This window comes from Struthio camelus, chromosome 3 (assembly GCF_040807025.1).
Source record: "Struthio camelus isolate bStrCam1 chromosome 3, bStrCam1.hap1, whole genome shotgun sequence".
NCBI classification, from domain to species: Eukaryota; Metazoa; Chordata; class Aves; order Struthioniformes; family Struthionidae; genus Struthio; species Struthio camelus.
In genome coordinates, this window is record NC_090944.1 from 23,721,022 (window position 1) to 23,739,240 (window position 18,219).

Here is an 18,219-nt window from a genome sequence, read left to right on the forward strand (position 1 = left end):
AGGGATCTTGGTTCAACCAAGAGTCGAGATCACCAGCAAATTTGGCCCTGATTTGAGCTGAAATGGGGTCCTGGGCAGGGTGGGGGGGAGGCCTGGAACAGACTGGGCAGTGACAGTGAGGCTTATTAGATCCCTGACTGAGCTAGGAACATGTCAGCATGCTGTTAAGTTTTGCTGTGTGAGAGTTTAAATAAACATTTTCTTTATTTTCAGTCCATTTGGCTTTTAAGAGAGAGAATCAAAACTATTAATAAACACTGCAATAGTTGCAGATGGTTATGCAATATATTGTGTATTTAGTTTGTTTCTCATTTGCAGCAATATCTGTAATTAAAATAAGTTATTGCATATATGCATCTGTTAATTCATGGATTTTAAAAAGTAAATCCAAGGAGGATAATTGAGCATTAGCAAATAAGGAAAACAGAAACAAAAGAATTTGAAGTTATGAGGCCAAAGTCATGGAGTAAACCTAGATCTCCTCGCTTTGTTCTTTAATGCTCAGTTCAGCTGTCTTTTATAGCAATTCTGCGTGTATGTGCACAATTGTGCCTGCACATTACTTTTTAATGCAATATGTAATCAGTTCATGCCAGCTGAGAGTTTCCTCTTGGCATTCCCCTGGAAGGCAGGGGAAGAGACATTCCTGGAAGAGACATTTGCAGCAGTTTTGCTGTCAAGTTGGCATAAAGGTGTTGTACTGAGGTGAGGCTTTAACCCCAGATGCTTGGAAATCCCATTTCTAAGTACTAGTGGTTTTGTGGCTACATATAATTTTTGTGAGAGGCTTTGAGAAGGTTGCAAGATGAAGTCAGTCTATGGCATCTGTGCCTTTCTTCACCGAGGGCTGCAATTTACAGACCTATGCAAGCACCCCTACAGCATTTGCCAGATCTTCTGAGTTTCTTGGAGAAGCGTTTGAGTTTCAAGGAATTCATCCAGTCAAACATGAAGATTTCTGAAGAGGGAAAAGCATAGCTGACATGAATTCAGCATAGTGAGCAGAGTTTTAAAGGTAGACATCCTATTTTAGGAAAGTTTTATTGGTTTCTCTCTGGACAGAACTTACCAGCTTGAGGCCCAGACAAATTACTGTTGACTTTTAAAATCAACAGAACCAAAAAAACCTATTCTTTTCTTGTGAACAAGAAAATTAATTGTCTACTTTAAGATGAACTTCAATTCAGAGCTTTTTGTTCTGCATAGTGTTCTTTACAGAAAGCAAACGTGTGTATGATACATACAAACATGAAGCCTGGAGCTGGCCTGTATTGTCCATCTAACCTGATACATAACTATCCTCTCCCTTCTCTATTGCAGCAATCCCACTGTTTAACACAAAAATGTTCAGAGCGTGATGAGCCCTTCTTTGTAGAAATAGCCATTCACTTGTTTTGTTTACTGTGTAATAATTTATAGGCCAACAAACAGTTTTAAATACAGTTTCCAAGACACACAATTAGGTGTACAGTCATCACCAGTTTCATAAACCAAAACGTAACCGTTAAGATGCCAGCTGGGAACTGCATACAAAGACTGCTGTAAAAGTATAAGAAATACAGATTTGTATGAACTTACACAGACTGTGTTTTGTTACAAAAGTAGAAGTCTTTCACACAATTTTTTTATTATGAGTAGAGCTTGAAATGAGAATGCACAAAATCTGGAGGCACTAGAAACATCTTTGCACTCAGAATTAATAACGCTTAAAAACCCACCAGTGTGTCTAACGGAAGGAAGAGTTAGATTAATATTTTTGCCCACTTGTGCTCTTTAACTGAAAGAAATATTAAAGACAAATTGTCTAAACATGTATAATCTCTTGTTTGTGATCTGGCAGCAAAGGGAAAACAAAGCTTATAAAACTGAAGCGTAAGTGACACATCGTAAGAACTTTTTACAAGAAGCTTACAGTACAGCTAACATCTACACAGTCTCTTTAATAATGGAATTTTCACTGATTACTATTTAGAGATTTCAAAGCTGTTATCATTTCATCTGGTCTTTCTAAGAGACTCTGATCATGTAAGCAAGGATTGGTTCGCAAAGGTAATTATGGTAAAAGATAAATGATTGTTAGAACTTGAGGAGAAAAAGGAATATGGAGAATGCCTGCCTGCCTTCTGCTCTCAGATTCTAAGACAGTTTTGAGTAGGACCTCAGATATTCCCCAAACATCTGTTCTGAAAGTTGCTGTACAGGGTATAAAGAGCCAAACTAACTTCAAAAACACGAGGCTGGGTGGCAAAGGAGGTGTAACTGCAGCAGCATAAAATAATTTACCATTCCAAGGAAGGTATAATAACTGAATAAATTGCTGTGTCCAGCTCTATACAGTGTTCCCATCTCACATGGATTATAAAACCTGTTCCATTTGGGACACTTTCATTCTCTAGACAGTCACTTATCCTTACAGAGATATTTGTTGAGATGTCAATGTTTAGAATTGCTCTTGATTCCAGCAGGAAACATGAACAAACAGGAGTTTTGGGACTTGGGGTGAAAAGAGCTAGTAATATCCGGTTACTTCCCACTGGCATTTTTAAGTTGTTTCAATTAGCTTGATTAGAAAGTCAAGGTATTAGCTTAATTTCACATCAGAAAAGGCAGTAGAGTTCTGGATTGCGGTGATCCTGCAACAGTGCACAGATCTTCTTTTTCCAAGGTTGCCCACTTTCATGACTAAGCTGAAAAACCTTTCAGCTTGTCTGTCATCCAGGCATACCTATAGATTTGTAAAGTGCTTGGTCATGGATTTATGCAAAACTGGCACAGCTTTTACCTGCATTTTTTAGACCACTGATGGCAACCCTTTTTCCTTCTAATATCCCCCCTGATACTCCTTACAGCCCCGGAGACCCACATCTCCTCCCTTCCCATGTGTTATCAGTGCTTATGTCCTCCTCAGAGCCCATCCTTTGGTAAGCCCCTTTTCAGCCTTCTGCGGGGGAAGCATTTGAAGGGAGAAAGGTGGGCTGTGGTCATAGAGGTGCTGGACAGTGGTTCTGGCATGTGCATCCGGATTCGCCTTCACAACTTTACACTCTGGTCCAAATTTCTGTATATACTGAAGTTTTCTGTTGTGATCTGTTCAACTGAAGTGGCCTGTGTTAGTAAAGCTGAATAGGAGTGCAGGAGAGTTTGAAGTATTTGGTTCTGACTATGCTGTATAAATGTTGTAGTCGTTAACAGGCACCCACTACAAGAACTGCTTGGCATTTCGATGGGTGCTTTATCTGAATGAGGACAGCAGAGAAAGGGCTACGCTGTATTAGTAAGGGCATCCTGAAGCTGTTGAAAGAAAATTGGTTATCACCATCCTTACATGTGACATAATGGCATAAATGTGCTCGTACAGAAGTGTTCTTATGTGGCTGTCGGGAGGGCACTAGCCAAGCTTCTCAGGTGAATGCTGGATTTCAGTGGGACTATGTGAATAAAAGAGGCACAGCTGGGCTTTGTGGAAAGCATTTTCTTCACCTGTTTTTTTGTAGAAATGATACTTCTGATTCTTCCAACTACTTGCAAGGAAAATTAATCTTTTATTTTAGAGGTGCGATCTATGTAAACCTGGTCTAATGGAACTATGATTTTTCTTGCAATTATTTTTAAACATGTTTTAAAAAATGTTTTCAAAGCATGTTCTGATCTCAGCGACTCTAGTATAAATCAGAGAATTCATGAAAAGTACTTCAGACAGTCGTCCCCTTTCTACATTAAATGGCAAGGCCCATTAAATATGTCATTCCTGATGGATGTGTGTGTTTAACCTTCAACCATGGAGATTCCTCAGGGAATCTATGCCAGTGCTGTGTTTTCCTTGCCACTAGCTTCCCTAATATCTAACATGCTTATTTTCTGCTATAATTTAGATCTTGTTATTTTTAGTATTGTCTGCCATGCACGTAAAGTACAATGTATTCTTTTTTCATTCCAAAGCTATTTATCTTTTTTTCATTCCAAAGCTATTTATCTGAAGACTGTTGCCCTGTTCTCTATTTGCTTTTTCTTCTTCAGATTAAACTATGCCACTTTGTTTGATCTTTCATCATAAGCCATATTTTCCAGTACTGCAGTTACCATCATTGATCGTCTAGACTCTGCTTAGTTGACCCACATCTTCAGGGCAGGACCTTCCATCTCCTACCCAGAACTGGGAAAAGTGCTGCAGCTGAAACAGTGCCAGTGCTCAGTAACATGGATTTAATCAAGGATTAAGTCATGCACTACTTAGACTATCTTCCTTCCTGTACACTCCATTTTTGAGTGGTTCTCTGGGAGAGTTACTCTGAATTCACACAGAGCAAATCAGAATCGAGAATCTGGAACTATTTAATGTCACTTAACATTAGGAAGGAATTGTGTAACACTGTCTTGCTATAACTTAGTGTCCTTTCCAGTGGATTACTTGGTGTGGAGTGAGTGCCATCTGGAGGTTAGGAAGCAAGGCACTTCATATGCTTTCATGCTGAACAACAACATCCCCGTGCTTTATAAATGAGATATTCTCATTTATCATGAATAGGAGCTTGAGCCTGACAGATAATTGTGCATTTGCCACTTAATACAGGGTTTGTGGTCCCTTAGCAAGAGTTGAGACTGCTCAGTATTTTCTCAGAATAAGACACATAAGTATAGTAAGTGTCAATATCATGCAACCACCAGTAAATATGTAGCCTCTGAATGGCCTGTGCAGTTTTTGGAAAAAACTCTGGACAACAGAGGGACAAGGAAAGGCTTGCTCTGTTCTCTTCTCTCCCTTGTTCAGATGTTTGAAGATAAAGCAGTTCCTGGTGCCGTTTTGTGCTCTCAGGAGAGAAAAGAAGGTGTTTTAGCTGAAAAAGAAGAGGCCTTTTGGAAAGTGCAGCTTCCATTTTGTGCGTCTGAACACAGTTGTCTACTACAATTGGATATCCGTGTCTGCACAGGGAATCACAGAGTCCGAGTTCCCCTGGGCTGCTTGCTTGATGTGGTCTTTCTTGCTCTCAAGGCAGCTAAGCTGTCATCTCAAAAGCCTTTGTCCTCCAGTTCTCCTGACCTTGAGGATGCCATGAGGAGGACTGCTTGGTGCTGCCACTTGAACAAGTGGGATTCTTTCTACAGCGTCTTTTTTTTGCTTTTTCCAGAGACCACCTGGCTCCTGATAGTGATTCCACTGCTCCACACCACCTTATGTGCTCTTGAACTGGCTTATGTTGCTGACATCTAAGCTCAGAAATAAATGGCCTCAGCTGCAAAAGCATAGACAAGTATCTCTCCACCTCAATCTGACAAGAGGTTGCAGCCTGCTATATCAGGGCAATGCTAATCATCTTTATGTTGGTCTTCACATAGGACTGAACATAGTCTTAAAAAAGCTAAATATGGTTCAGAAGGCAGATACTGTATTTATACTCTCCATTTTCTGTTGATTACTACTTTTCCCTACAAAACATCAGGTCATAAATAAAATCAGCATCTGTGGCATGAAGATGCAGTAGTGAACAGGCTCTACGTATCGTGTCTTATTTAGCATGATGATGGTTTCCTTGGGCAACCACAGATTTTAGGGACGATGAACCTGTTAAAATGTAAAAGCTTGCTTCCTTATCATTGCGTTTCCATCAGCTAAATCATAAAAGATGAGTAGGAGGAAGGGAATTTCAGAGTGTAGGGCAGAAATAGAAAATTTAAAAACAAGAAAATGAAAAATAATGCGAAAAAAAAAGTGGTCTCCCTCCCTCAGCAGGGAGCAGTAAAAAAGCACAGAACATGTCTTATGTACCTTAACTTTTACTCTTTAGAGCAAGCTTAAGCATGCAGATGACAGATGCTGTGATGAATCCTTGGCTAGCTACATGAAATGCAACAACCTGCTGTGTTTTATTGCACAGACTTTGGGAATTCGAAGTACGTTCTGTATGCTGTTACTCATCTGAGCTGGTCTCCATTAATTGCTTCTTTCAGTAGATTAAAATTTCAGGAAGAAATTGCGGTTTGGCTGTTATCTTGTTCCTTCTGATGTTAGTGGCATAGTTATTGTAGAGTTGGCAGTGGAAGATGAATGAGAGTCCTAACTGTGTATATGGCCCAATCGCACCAAATATGAAGAGGATTGTCTCATATGGCATTGTTGGCAAACATCCGTCTTTGCTCTTGAAAAAAAGCCGTGCTCGATACTAGTATTAGTCTCCCTGTGAAAAATGGAGGAATTTTTTTACCTACTGACTTCAGTGCTGTGGAGTCTGAAAGAAATCTTTTAGCTAGAACCTGCTGTTACTGGTATTTTTACTTAAGCACTACGAAGGCAGGAGCTCATCCTCAAGCTTCTTCTTTCGTCCTCTGCTGCTGAAGAAGTAATCCATGTTTACCAGAGTCTTACCAAGTTCAGTATTCATTCGACTGCCAATAACCTGGTTGGTGGAGTTGGGAACTTTGTCTGAAAACAAAGGCACATAGTCTGGCAGCGGCTTCTGCTCCTTTTTCTTACCCTGTGTAAAACAAATACTGTTAATGCTAAAGTTTTCAAATTACATTGACCGCATGTTAAAAAATACAAGTTATTGAGATTATGAGTAATATCAGCTCTATTGCTTTTGATGAGAGATTGAGATTTTAGATGTCCGTAAAAATTGAATACGTTGCTTACTGAATGTACACGACAGTGATGCATAAATACAGTAAGATGCTTTTTTCCCCCATGGTCTTCCATGAGAATAGCGTAACACAGACAAAGGAATCATCTTCATCTATATTGCATAAAATGGCAGCTGAGACAGAATTTAGCTGCTCTAGAATGATCATGATGTGAAAGGTTTTTGTTTGCTTCATTTTTAGCAAGTGGCTTGGATTTTAGCATGATGACATTATCGTATAAAATTCTTCCTAGGAAGCTGATTCTTCTAGCACTTGTCTTTCTGTGGAATTGCTAATTATTGAAACAGATTGAACACACGCACGTGTACTCTGTGGTGTAGGTAGCAGATGAATGTCACTTCTGTTCTCTTTCATTTTCCTAAAGATTTTATCCTAAAGCATTTGACAAATTATGCCTAAGTACACATCAATTGAAAATATTAGCCTATTTCAAACTGATAGAAACCAGAAAAGCCTGGATTACAGTTAGACGTTTGTTTAGAACTTACCGTTTGGTCGTAGTCCTTTAGGAAACTCCAGTTTTGGTGCCTTGGAATAGAAGTAAAAAATGCAACTTTATATTTTCTGTCATTAAATACAGTAACTAATGTTGCTCACGTTTGAAAGTCTATTTAAATGTTCCGTTTCATATTCCCGCCTCCCTTTTACACCTGCAAACTCTTGGTACTGACACCTGTCCTTTCTGTGGGGAAGCCCAGGGTTTTCTTTATTCCCGTATTGAACCCATACTAAGTTAGGAGTGTTTTGCAACTCAGCAGGTGAAGGCCAATAGAGAAAAGAATTACCTAAATCCATATTTGCACCAAAGATCAGGGGACACCTAGGGTGGATGCTCTGAGGTGGTTAGCTGTGTTTATGCAGTGCCGCAGCTAAGCTTATAGACTTGATGCTAAAGTTGAAAGCTGAGGTAGTCGGTGTATGCAGCACTGCATTGTACCACATGGACCCAGTGGCCACTGGATTTGTGCTGCGCTCTCTTGTCCGGTGCGGATATGCCCTAAGCGTAAATAAAAGCTAATTTATTATTGTTGTGTTTATGATTACATGTCGGTATGACCGCACACTTAGCAGTCCCAAATTGGTTTAGCTCACTGTGCCAGGCACTAAATGAGTATATCAGACTAGGATGTTACTACATGGTGCTAATTATTGAGAAATCATACATGTGTTAGCTTAATTATCCATGGAAGTGGGTTTGCATTAATATCCAGGACTACGAGCCCCAGCAGCCGGGCGCGGACACACAGGCCTTTCTGCTGCCTAATAGGCATGTTCGTGTTGGGTACTAAAATATGAAAATGAACGCTTTTCCAAGTTGTGAAAAAGTGACAAAGGGAGACATGTGACAAAGGGAGAGAAGATCTTAATTTTTAGTTCCTTCAGCTCACTGCTGTATACACAGTCAAGGCTTAGCTTGTACGTATGCAGTTCAGTCTGTTGATACACTAGTAACAATGGGATTTTCCTGTCTGCGTATCCCTTGTCGGGCATGCTCACGAGATTTACAGACTGGAAATAGAAAATAATTTTTTGGCAGAACACTCTGTTCAACTTCCATCTCAGCCATTTCCAAGAACGAGAGAGGAGGCAATAGTATCAGTGTGCCTGCAGTAAATTATAAAGATGGGCATGTTAATATCCTCATTGTGGATATCTCTATGAAGCTAAAAGATACTGAGCATTCAGTTCTTCGCATCTCTATTTTAACCTAAGCCCAGTGTGCCAGGAGATACTATATCAGCATGGGAAAACAGATACAACAGGAAAGGAAAGGAAAACAGAGACAATATAACATTAGCAAGAAAGGTGTTAGGGGCTCACCCAAAGCCCAAGCAAAGACGACTTTCTCCTGCTAGTGCAGGCTTTGGATCAGGCCCTAAGACTATGAAGGGGCAGAGGTACCCCGCCAAGGTGAGCAGAAGAGGTGTGAATTGCAACGAGTTACTTACCAGCTTTTTCTCCCTCGCTCTTCAGCCTCCACCACCTCTCTCCAAATCTTATCCCCTCGAACCGGATTCTTCTGCAGGGCGGCCTGCCTGTCCGCATGGGGCCAAGCCGGGGACCGCACACCATCCAGCGGGACAGTGGTGCCTCGGCTAGGGCAGGCTGGCTCCCCGTGACGCGGCGCTCCTGGCAGCTGGGACCTGGCCAAAGCAGCTCTCCTCAGTCCAGAACTGGTTCCCGCCATGTCCATGTCGAGACCCAATATACCCCCAATATTGCTGGATATGTTCGGACTGTTAGGAAGGTTAAACCTGCTATTGCTTGCGCTTTCAAAGCTTCTTCTCTCCTAACGTTTTCTTTTGCTGATTTGAAGTGCTTTGAGAAAGCAAACACACCAGCGCTGGCAGGCAACGCTCGGCACTCTTTTGCTTCTCTTTTGTTTAACGAGCATTTTCTGCCACCGGTTTACACCGCTCCGTTGGGTCAACGCTGAAGGAATCTGCATGGTAACAGTCTTGTAAGGAGCAATCATTACTGAAAGCCATCGGGCTCCAGCGGTAACCAGCAAACCCTCTGCTTGTGAGACCGCTGCTGCTGCTCGCAGCTGAGGCCATCCTATGTGCAAAACGCCCAGGACAGCAAAGCCTGGCAGCGTAGCGAAGCTTGCCCGACGAGCACCGCCGTGCTTGCCGGGAGGCTTCTGTTATGTTTCTGCAGCACGAGCAAAATCCTCTGGAAGCTGCTGCTTTCCCTCCTATGTTTACTGTCTCCATTGGAAACAAGTCTAGCCTGTGAATATTCCCCAGAAAAGGAGCAGAAACCTCGTGTGGACAGCTGCTGCAGCCCTGGCCTGTATTTGGGGCAGAGCTTGTTTGCTTAAAATAAGGTATTTTAATTCATCTGTGCTTTGAAAGCTCCTTAATTTCAGATTTTATAAAAAGGAGCAGCCTGAGATCATCCAAAGCCCTTTTTAAGGGCTTAGAGCTATGTGGACAGGACATTAAGCAACCAGGAGAAGTAGCTGCTCAGAAACTTCAAAGGGTTATTAGGATACAAAGTGAGAATTTTCAAAACAGTGGCCAAAATGTCAGTGTTTGTCTTTACAGTCAGGCTGCCTGGCTTTTGTGGTATGAAGTCATTTCCGTCTTCAGTATTTCTGATCTCTCAGGAAATCGGGGTATTTTAAGTATAAATTTCCTCTTAAGAGCTTGACTGACTTGTTTTTGAGTAGTGTGGATTAGCTACAGACGAATTCTAGCCTCTTGCTAGAATAAGCACAGGCATTAACCTCTTCCTGGTAAATGCTTGTGAACTCTAGTCTAATTTTTAAGGCTCTTTTGGCAAACTTGTTTGGGGTATTTAGAAATGCATGCATGCTGAATTTGGCAAATAATTTCTCATGAAATAATTACAACTATACAATAATCAAGATATTTCATGTATACATTTTTGAACATTAATTTTTTTCTATATTTTGTTTTGAAAAATAATTTTGACTTTGCAAATTAGAAATGCATCTGACTTAAGGGGTAAAAAAAAAAAATCCCAAATCAAAACAAAATGTTTGGTTTTGGGTTGAATGAAATTTCAGTTGGCTTTTTGTTTGTTTACTTGTTTTTCTGAGAGATAATCGAAACTTAAACAATGTTTCCCATCCCTTCAGCCAAAAAGCAAAAAAGAAACTCATGTATTCATACAGCACTGTAATAGACTGATGAAATGAGCTGTTTGCCAACCAGGCCTGATAATTAACTAACTCTAGTTAATTATCCTGTGGAATTTGCTTATCCTTCTGCACTGGTTGCAGGGTCCTCTCCAAGCTGGAGCATGTGTGGCTGGTTGCACAATAGGTTATATCAGCATCTAACAGCTTTATAAGGAAGCTGAGGCACTTTGGGGAAATGCAATGCATTAATCAATGCATGTAGGATTTTAGACTCCTGATCTAATCAGCAGTGGATCCTGTTAGGAAGCAGGACACATTTGATGTACCAGCTGCAGTTTAGAAGTCAGCATTTGCCAGCTACCATTAATGCAGCTGCTTGAAACAGCAGTATAAAGTCTGTTCCTGTGCATGGAACACTTTTTTTTCTTTTTAATTCTGATTTGCTAAGTTTCTCTGTTATTTTTATTCTAATCCTTCCTTCAAGTCTATTCCTGTAAATTAAAAATAATAATAAACTAGAAGTAGTTTTTAGGTGGCCAACTGGGTGCATAGCTTCCAAATACTCCCTGTAGCCATTGAGTAAGCTGTATGGAAAGGTGACAGTTGGGTGCTCAAAGTCTACTCCTGTAAGTGGGAATCTGCACAGATGCAGGAGTTTTATCTCTCCGGTCTTTGATGCAGGTGTAGAGGTACAAACTGCCTCCTGGAACATCTTACTGAAAGACAGCTCCATAGGTTGAAGGCGGGTCTGTGGACTGGGACCCAACAACCTGAGAAAAGAGGGGAATCTTTGCCAATTAGGACTTTGAGCTTTAAACAAATGTAAACTGTGAGTCTATGTGCAAGGACTGGATGCTTCAAAGTGTTTCAACTGTTCCTCTGGAAATAATACATGGGAATGGGTTCGTGGCTGCTTAAATAAAAGAATTTTTAAAAATTTAATAATAATGTGACTTTAAATCATATCTGCTGTTCCAGAAACAGACTGTGAAGAGCTACTATTTTAAAAAATATCCCATTTACTTTTGGGACCAGAAGTCCTTAAGGCAGTGGTGATGCACCGTTAAAGCACACCACGGGGAGTGCAAGGGTGAGGTTTCTGACCATTGCTCTAGATTCCTTACTGGATGGACCTGTAGCCCATTTAGACTGAAGGATTAATGGCTCAGCAGAACTTCTGCAGATATTATGCTGTTTCCCTTCATATTATCACGTGCCAGTTTAGGATTTCATTTGTTTGTTATAATAACTTGGGGCATTTAAGCAGAGAGCTCATTTGAATTGATATGACTGTTACTGGGCGCTTCTTTCTATCTTTTATCAGAATAGGTTGATGTGTATTGTGACGTGATGCCATATGTTTATGGAAACTGATTATAGCATCTTTATTTTTTCTCTTTGGGAACCTGAAACTTTTTTTGAGCATCACTGCAGGGGACAATGCTTTTGCTTAGGAATTTGTTTTAAGATTAGTTTATCTGACTAGCAGTGTCAGTGCCTGTCATTCTCGGGGAAGAACTTAACAGAGGTTATTCTTTTGTTACTACCAGACAAGTAATGACGTGAACTACAAAGTCATCTGTGAAAAATTACATGCAAATCTCCCCCCTGCAAACACACTCGAAGGAAATAATGTTTAGACATGCTTTTTATGGATGAAAAATGTTCAGGTGTTTAGATAAATCATTTTTATTTGACCACAAGAGGGTATTGCGGTATAAATTATGCAAGACTTGAACCAAGGTTTGATGTTAATACGTGCTACCTTATTTTTAAAATGCGCATCTCTCAAAACTGGTCATTTAAATTAGGCAGTACTTAAGAAAATTGGGTTATATATGCCAGTATTTGATGTCCTAATCCAGAGGCAATTTTTGAGCTGGTTTTCGTAAAGACTGAGTTTTTATAATGGCAAGCATCCTGAAGCCCAGGAATAGGTCTTCATTAATTTCACCGGAAGTCAGGGACTTGAGAGGCTTATTCCAAAACACTGAAAAACTTGTTGGAAATTGCTTGGTTAAATGCAAGAATCCATCAGTTACAGAAGGGGAGTAATAACAGCAGATCGCTTTGCTACTGTTCTGCTAGGAGGTACGTGTTGGTACAGGATGGGTCCTGTGAGTCAGTGAGACTCTGATCCAATTTTCCCATGCGGTTCTAGTTGCAGGAATAAGGTCTGAAATCGTTTTTAGCTCATTTGTGTTTCCCAGATTTCTCCTTTACATCCAGATCTTCCAGAATACACATCTAATGTTGTTTTGCACTTTTTTCCCAGGTGAGTACTGCGTTGGGATGCTTTCCTACAAAAGTTACTTCTCCTCCTAAGCTTTCAGGACAGTATTATCAGATGTTCACACCATGTTTGGTACAGTTTAGAGCATGGAAGAGGAAACTAGAGGGATTTTTGAATTTTGCTACTCCTGCATCTGTTGCTGAATTTAAGAGAAGTTACACTGTCTGTCTATCAGCAAAATCCATCTGCAAAAGCCATATCACATTGTCTGTGAAAGATGAATTTCTGAGAGGTGTGATTGATAGTGATTTGATGGATGGCAAAGCTTTTTTCCTGTAAAAAGGATTGTGTCGAGGGTTGCTTGTGGAGATTTAAGAAACACACAAATTCAAAAGCACAGGGGGAGGATGTATGGCATGTATGATTGAAAGGCAGGGACAAGATCATCAGCTGGAGGAGAGAGTGGCTTTCCAGAGTCTGGCTCTACGGAGTGGATCACTCTGAAAGATGTCCGCCACTTCACTGAGGAGACTGAAACCCTCATATTTTAGTATGAGCATTCTTGCTGCTCTTGTTTCTGAACAGTTACATTTCCATTGTTGTCATCATCTTCCTCAAATGAATCAAAAACCTTCAAGTCATTCTTAGGTGGAGGATCGAAAAAAGGGGTAAGAGTATGCAGTCACCTGGTTAAAGACCTCATTCATTGCTAAATTTTAGTGTAACTTTGATACAAAAGTACAAACTATTCTTCTTTTGTATCTTAATGGAGTTCTGCTGAGAGACCCTGGCAAGTTTAGCGGCTGTTGTGTCAGCAACATACAAATAGCAAAGAGAGAATAGCTGCTTCCAGTGATGTAGAGTCTAGCACATCAAAATAAAATGGAAACTGTAACGCAGACTGTAAGAAATCTGTTGTGTTTCTTTTCCCCCTTCTTTTAATATAAATTCTAGTATTACAAAATCTGTTAGCTACTGGTTTGCAGTCTGCTTTATTTGAAAAATTAATATTAACCAGTGGCTGTTCCCACACAATATGCGGTCCCGTTACTTTCTGTGTGAGATGCGTCAAATGTGAGCAATAGTTAAAATTACAGTAGAAGTGCGCTGGACAATATGGAAAGCCCACTGTTGGATAGATTTTCACTAACATTCTGCTAACTGGATTAATATTTAGTGATAAAAGGTTGGAAGACACCATTGGTATCTTCTTCTTAACCCTGCCACGTGGGCTAAGTGACTGGATCTCAGGAAGGGAGCTCTGCCTGACTGGTGTACGAGTAAGAACATTTAACCTGTTTTCAGAAGAGAGAGCCATGAATGTGATGTCCTGCTCCATTTGCCCCCATTAATGCCAATTAGCTCGGTGATGTGCTGGCACACAGGCATGTTCTTGCTCATTTTGTCCATAGGCATGTGTGATATTTATGAAATGCTGATAGATATTTGGGAGGTAACAGGAAGGAGATATGGGCTTCATGAATTCTTGTGGCTGCAAGCCTTAGCAACATGGAGGGCTGTGTTCATCACTGACTGAGTCTTACTAGTGTTTTCAGCTGGTATTTCACATAATACCAGTCTTGGAGGCTAGGTCCTATGAAGAAGTGTGGTATTGCAAGGACGGCCAAAATTGTTGTTATTATTCAGCTGGAATTGTTTAAGTCACATCCTCACCACAGCAGGGAGCTCTTGTAATTGTGTAATGGAACTTTACTTTATTCTGGTTATTCTCTCTGTTTCCTTGCACAATTCATTAATGGCTCTAAGAGAATTGCAGCATATAGAATTAAAGTGGTCATGTACTTCTGAAAAGGCTGCACTTCATATTCGTTTAGTAACTAAGGCAGAGGTCAAGATCTCTGAAGTCTGGAGTAGCCCTGCTTTCCTATGATTATATGGCATGCATCCATTAACAATTAATATGAGCTTACAGGTCAGTTTATAGCAGCTGAGGGGAAGCTGGTTCACGAGTAGTACAGAGAATCATTTTTCTCTCTCTTTTACCTGGTGGCCCGTAATATTTGCATGATTATTTTGTGCTGTGAATTATAATATTGCAGATGTGTATCACAACATATTTTGATGTTCAAGATGCTTTTCAGTCCTCTTTTGGATTTTCTCTGTTCCTTGGCCACATCCAAAAGTGGCTAAGAGCGTACTTGTTGATCCACACTTTAATGCATTAAATATTTCAATTAATATCTTCTCACTATATTCAGAAAGAGATATTAACTTTGTTGTTTTCCTGTCAAGTACCAAAAATTCTCTGCTGCATGTAACAGCGAGTTAGGCAAAATCAGAGTTTTCAAATCTGGGTGCTTAAAATTTGTTTTAAATTGTATATCTGGGTGCTTAAATGAAAGCGACCTGATTTTTCAAATGTTCTCAACATTTGCAAGTTCCATTTACTGAAAATTGAGCTACTTCCTTTTAGCTTTTTAAAGATGAATGTCAGAGTCTAAAATTGGGAAGCCTTGTCTGAACATGTCAATCACAAGCTTTTTCTGTTTTGCAGCAAAGTTTTTACCATCCTCATTGCAGGTTTCTATTAATGTAAGTAAATTTCCTTCTTAAATGTAGAGACTAATGTTGAATCACACTTTAGGCTAATGTTTGCAACTAGAAGTTAGAAAGAAATTCTTCCTAAAGGCAGGATAATCCCGTAATTGTCTGTAAGTTTTTTGTGTATAGCCTTTTCTTTGAATCACTAATACCTGTTGGCAGGTTTTATGAGCTCACAGGGTCATAGGATAATTCAGGTTGGAAGGGACTTCAGGAGGTTTCTAGTCAACCTGCTGCTCAAAGCAGGGTCAGCTCCAAGATGAGAATAGATTGCTCAGGGCTTTATCCAGTCCAGTCTTGAAAACCTTCAAGGATGGAAACTGCACAGTCTCTCTGGGCAGCCTGTTTCACTGCTTGGCTGTCCTCACCATGAAAATGTTTTTCTTTATGTCTAGTCTCAACCTCATGTGCCTGTTGTCCATCATCCTTCCACCATGTACTGCTGTGAACAGCCTGGCTCTATCGTCTCAATGACCTCCTGGCTGGTACTTGGGGATTGCTGTTGGGTCGCCTGTTCTCCAGAGGGCCTTTTCTTCTCCAGGCTGAACAAGACTTTCTGACCTCTTGTATTCCCTGTGTTACACAGATCTGTCAGAGCTTTACTGTACTCGGTCCATTCTCTGTGCCTGTGTGATTCCACAACATGCTCACACACAAGAAAGGTAAGTCCATGGGACCTAGAATGGAAAGTAACAGAGTGTACAGGGAAAGCATGGTTCTGCTGTTTTTTTCTTAGATCACCTGTACTATTTCGTAGTTCAATTTAGCCTCATTCCTTATAGGGCTGCAGAGAGTTTCTTTGTTTTGCTATGGAGCTGGAAACTTTTGTTCCCTAAAGAAATAGACAGCCAAAACAATGTGAAATCTTCCTGAATGTGCTTGGAACTTTGTATTTTTAGCTCAGTTGTGCAACGGTTCACATGCCAATGCACAAACAGTAAGGCAAAAATGAAAGGAAAACAGCTGTGTCCCAAGACCTTGTGGCAAGAGCAGCCAAATAGAATTGGAACAGCTTTCAGACTGGACTTTTATTGTAACAGATGCTTCCTTAAAGGTCCTTTTATAGTTTTACTGCAGAGACCGGGAGCCTAGCTGTAAGGATGGGCTGGACTGCAGTTTCCAGAACAGGTCCCGGTTTTTAGGAAACCTCTTCCATAGCTTGGTAAAACAAGGTATGAATGAGCTGTTCTGTTGAGTGCTTCACTTTAGAAAAATTTCCAAAGCAGTCGTCAGTTATACAATTAAAAATACGGTTGAAGAATTAGGATAAAATCCTACTTTCTTACAATTTAGCACTTAATGGGAAGAGGGCAAGGCCTTATCCCGTACTTCTTGTGTGAATCACCAATATAACCTGAAGAAGTGCATTGTAAGTATTATATGCCTCTCTAAAAATCCAGCTCTGATTGCAGTAGTGAACCTTTTCTAGGTAGATAAGAAACTTCTCAGCAAAACACAGATTCATTCAAAATTGTTGACTAGTTCAACATGAAATATTTAATTTGAAATGTAACGAGCAGAGTGAATCTTTGATGAATGAAAAATAGCGTTTCCAAAATACTTCCAGGATGCAGAGCTGCAGGACAGACAGCAGTGTAAATCCAGCAACGTGAAAGCACTGGGAACCGTGTATCAGACAAAGTGTCCTGAAGCATCTGGTTTCCTGCTACTGAACAGTAGGAATCTCAAAGTCCTGGGACGTCAGGCTATCAGTGTCCTTGGTTTCATGGCAGATTACTGAAGGCTTCCATATGTTTTTGAAAGAGAGGAAAAGATATCAACCAAAATAGAGATATTCAGACATTCTTTTCTTTGTCCTGGTGATATGATGTAGCAGCCCAGGTCATTAAAACCATGGTAGTAAAGCCACGAAAACAGTGGTCTGCAACTCACCTTGGTTCTTTTTTGCTCCACAGACTAAGGATGCTTTAAATATATTGCAAATTGTTTAAGATTATGGGTAGGACTAATCTGTCCAAAATTAGTGGGCAGAGTTGCATTACCGACTTGAGCAGGTATCTAGCGCCATTTAAAATGTCAGATACTTGAAGAATCCATGCAAGGCCAGTAGCTACACCGCAAGGCTACAAAGGACCTGTGTTATTCTGCAACAGGAGCCGACGGTACAGGCAGGAACGCTCGATCTCAGATAGCACTAGATGACTATTGTGTGGGCAACTGAGTTAAGCCCATTTGCCTTGGGAATAGATGTCCGTACATGAGCTAGTTATCGTATAATAAGCCAGTCCACCACCATGAGGCTCACAGCGTTAGGTCATTTGAAAGATTCAAATGGCTGTGGGTTCATCGATATTCACATCCCGAGGATAGATAAAATGGTAATGTGGGTCCTTGACAATGAATGTTTGACTTCACAGATGCGCACTACCTGCTGATGGAGACGCAGCTCATGTTCGCCATTACCTGTAAAAGCAGTGGAGATACCTTGTACCCTTATGGAGCCCTACATGCCCATGACTGAACTTTAGGTTTCTTAATGTGAGAGAATGGTATGGCTGCAGCTACACTAGGAAAGTTGTGGCAGGGCTTGCTCTCTAACTGGGAATCAGATGCATTCCCCACCTTAGTAGAAGTTGTTTATTATCAAATGATTACCTTCTATTGCATATTATTTTCTATTATTGATTTGCCATCTAAAAGGGGACTTATCCATGAATAAGGGGAAGAAGACTTTCTGGAAGGAATAATTTAAATTCCCAGTCTTATGTTGAAAGGAAATATGTTGTGTTTTTTTTTCTTCTCTGTTTGATATGGCTTTTACTAATTCCTGTCGTGCTTCTTTCACAACAAAGTTTTGTTTATATACTTGAATCTGATTATTGGAGGATTAAGGATGGATTTGGATTGCATTTTTGCAAGCCTGATTATAAGAAACACCTTTTATCAAGTCATTAGCATAAAATAAAAAGCAGAAACTTTCTTATACTTCTAGTTAGAGAACAGTTCACATGATCCATAAGTTTTTACTGGTTAATGAGAATGTCCATTTTGGAAATAGCCCACACTGTCTCTATAGTTAAAATGATACAGTACTCTTGCAAAAGGCAATCTGGAAAGGTATACCATGACTGCCTCTGTTAGAAGCTCAGTTCCCAAACCTTGCTTGGGTTGCTCAGAGCTGAGGTACTCCTGGGTTGTGATGGCAAATTCTGGCTAA

At 40.3% G+C, this 18,219-nt stretch overlaps 1 protein-coding gene across 1 annotated transcript; it reads right to left on the bottom strand.

Annotated features, from left to right (window-relative positions):
• Positions 1–1,407: 1,407 nt before the first annotated feature.
• On the bottom strand, positions 1,408–9,709 carry CIMIP5 (ciliary microtubule inner protein 5). Its single transcript, XM_009682245.2, has 3 exons — positions 8,586–9,709; positions 7,125–7,164; positions 1,408–6,470 (listed from the first exon to the last, which is right to left on the bottom strand). The coding sequence occupies exons 1-3, from the start codon at positions 8,828–8,830 to the stop codon at positions 6,279–6,281; spliced, it is 477 nt and encodes a 158-aa protein (XP_009680540.2). The 5' UTR covers positions 8,831–9,709; the 3' UTR covers positions 1,408–6,278.
• Between the last annotated feature and the right edge of the window lie 8,510 nt (positions 9,710–18,219).

Bases quoted from the DNA above. Each gene is read 5' to 3' on its own strand.
- CIMIP5 (XM_009682245.2), bottom strand. From the start codon at position 8,830: ATGGACATGGCGGGAACCAGTTCTGGACTGAGGAGAGCTGCTTTGGCC. The intron at 7,165-8,585 runs GTAAGTAACTCG...TTCTATTCCAAG, and splicing joins GAGCGAGGGAGAAAAAGCTG to GCACCAAAACTGGAGTTTCC. The intron at 6,471-7,124 runs GTAAGTTCTAAA...TGTTTTACACAG, and splicing joins TAAAGGACTACGACCAAACG to GGTAAGAAAAAGGAGCAGAA.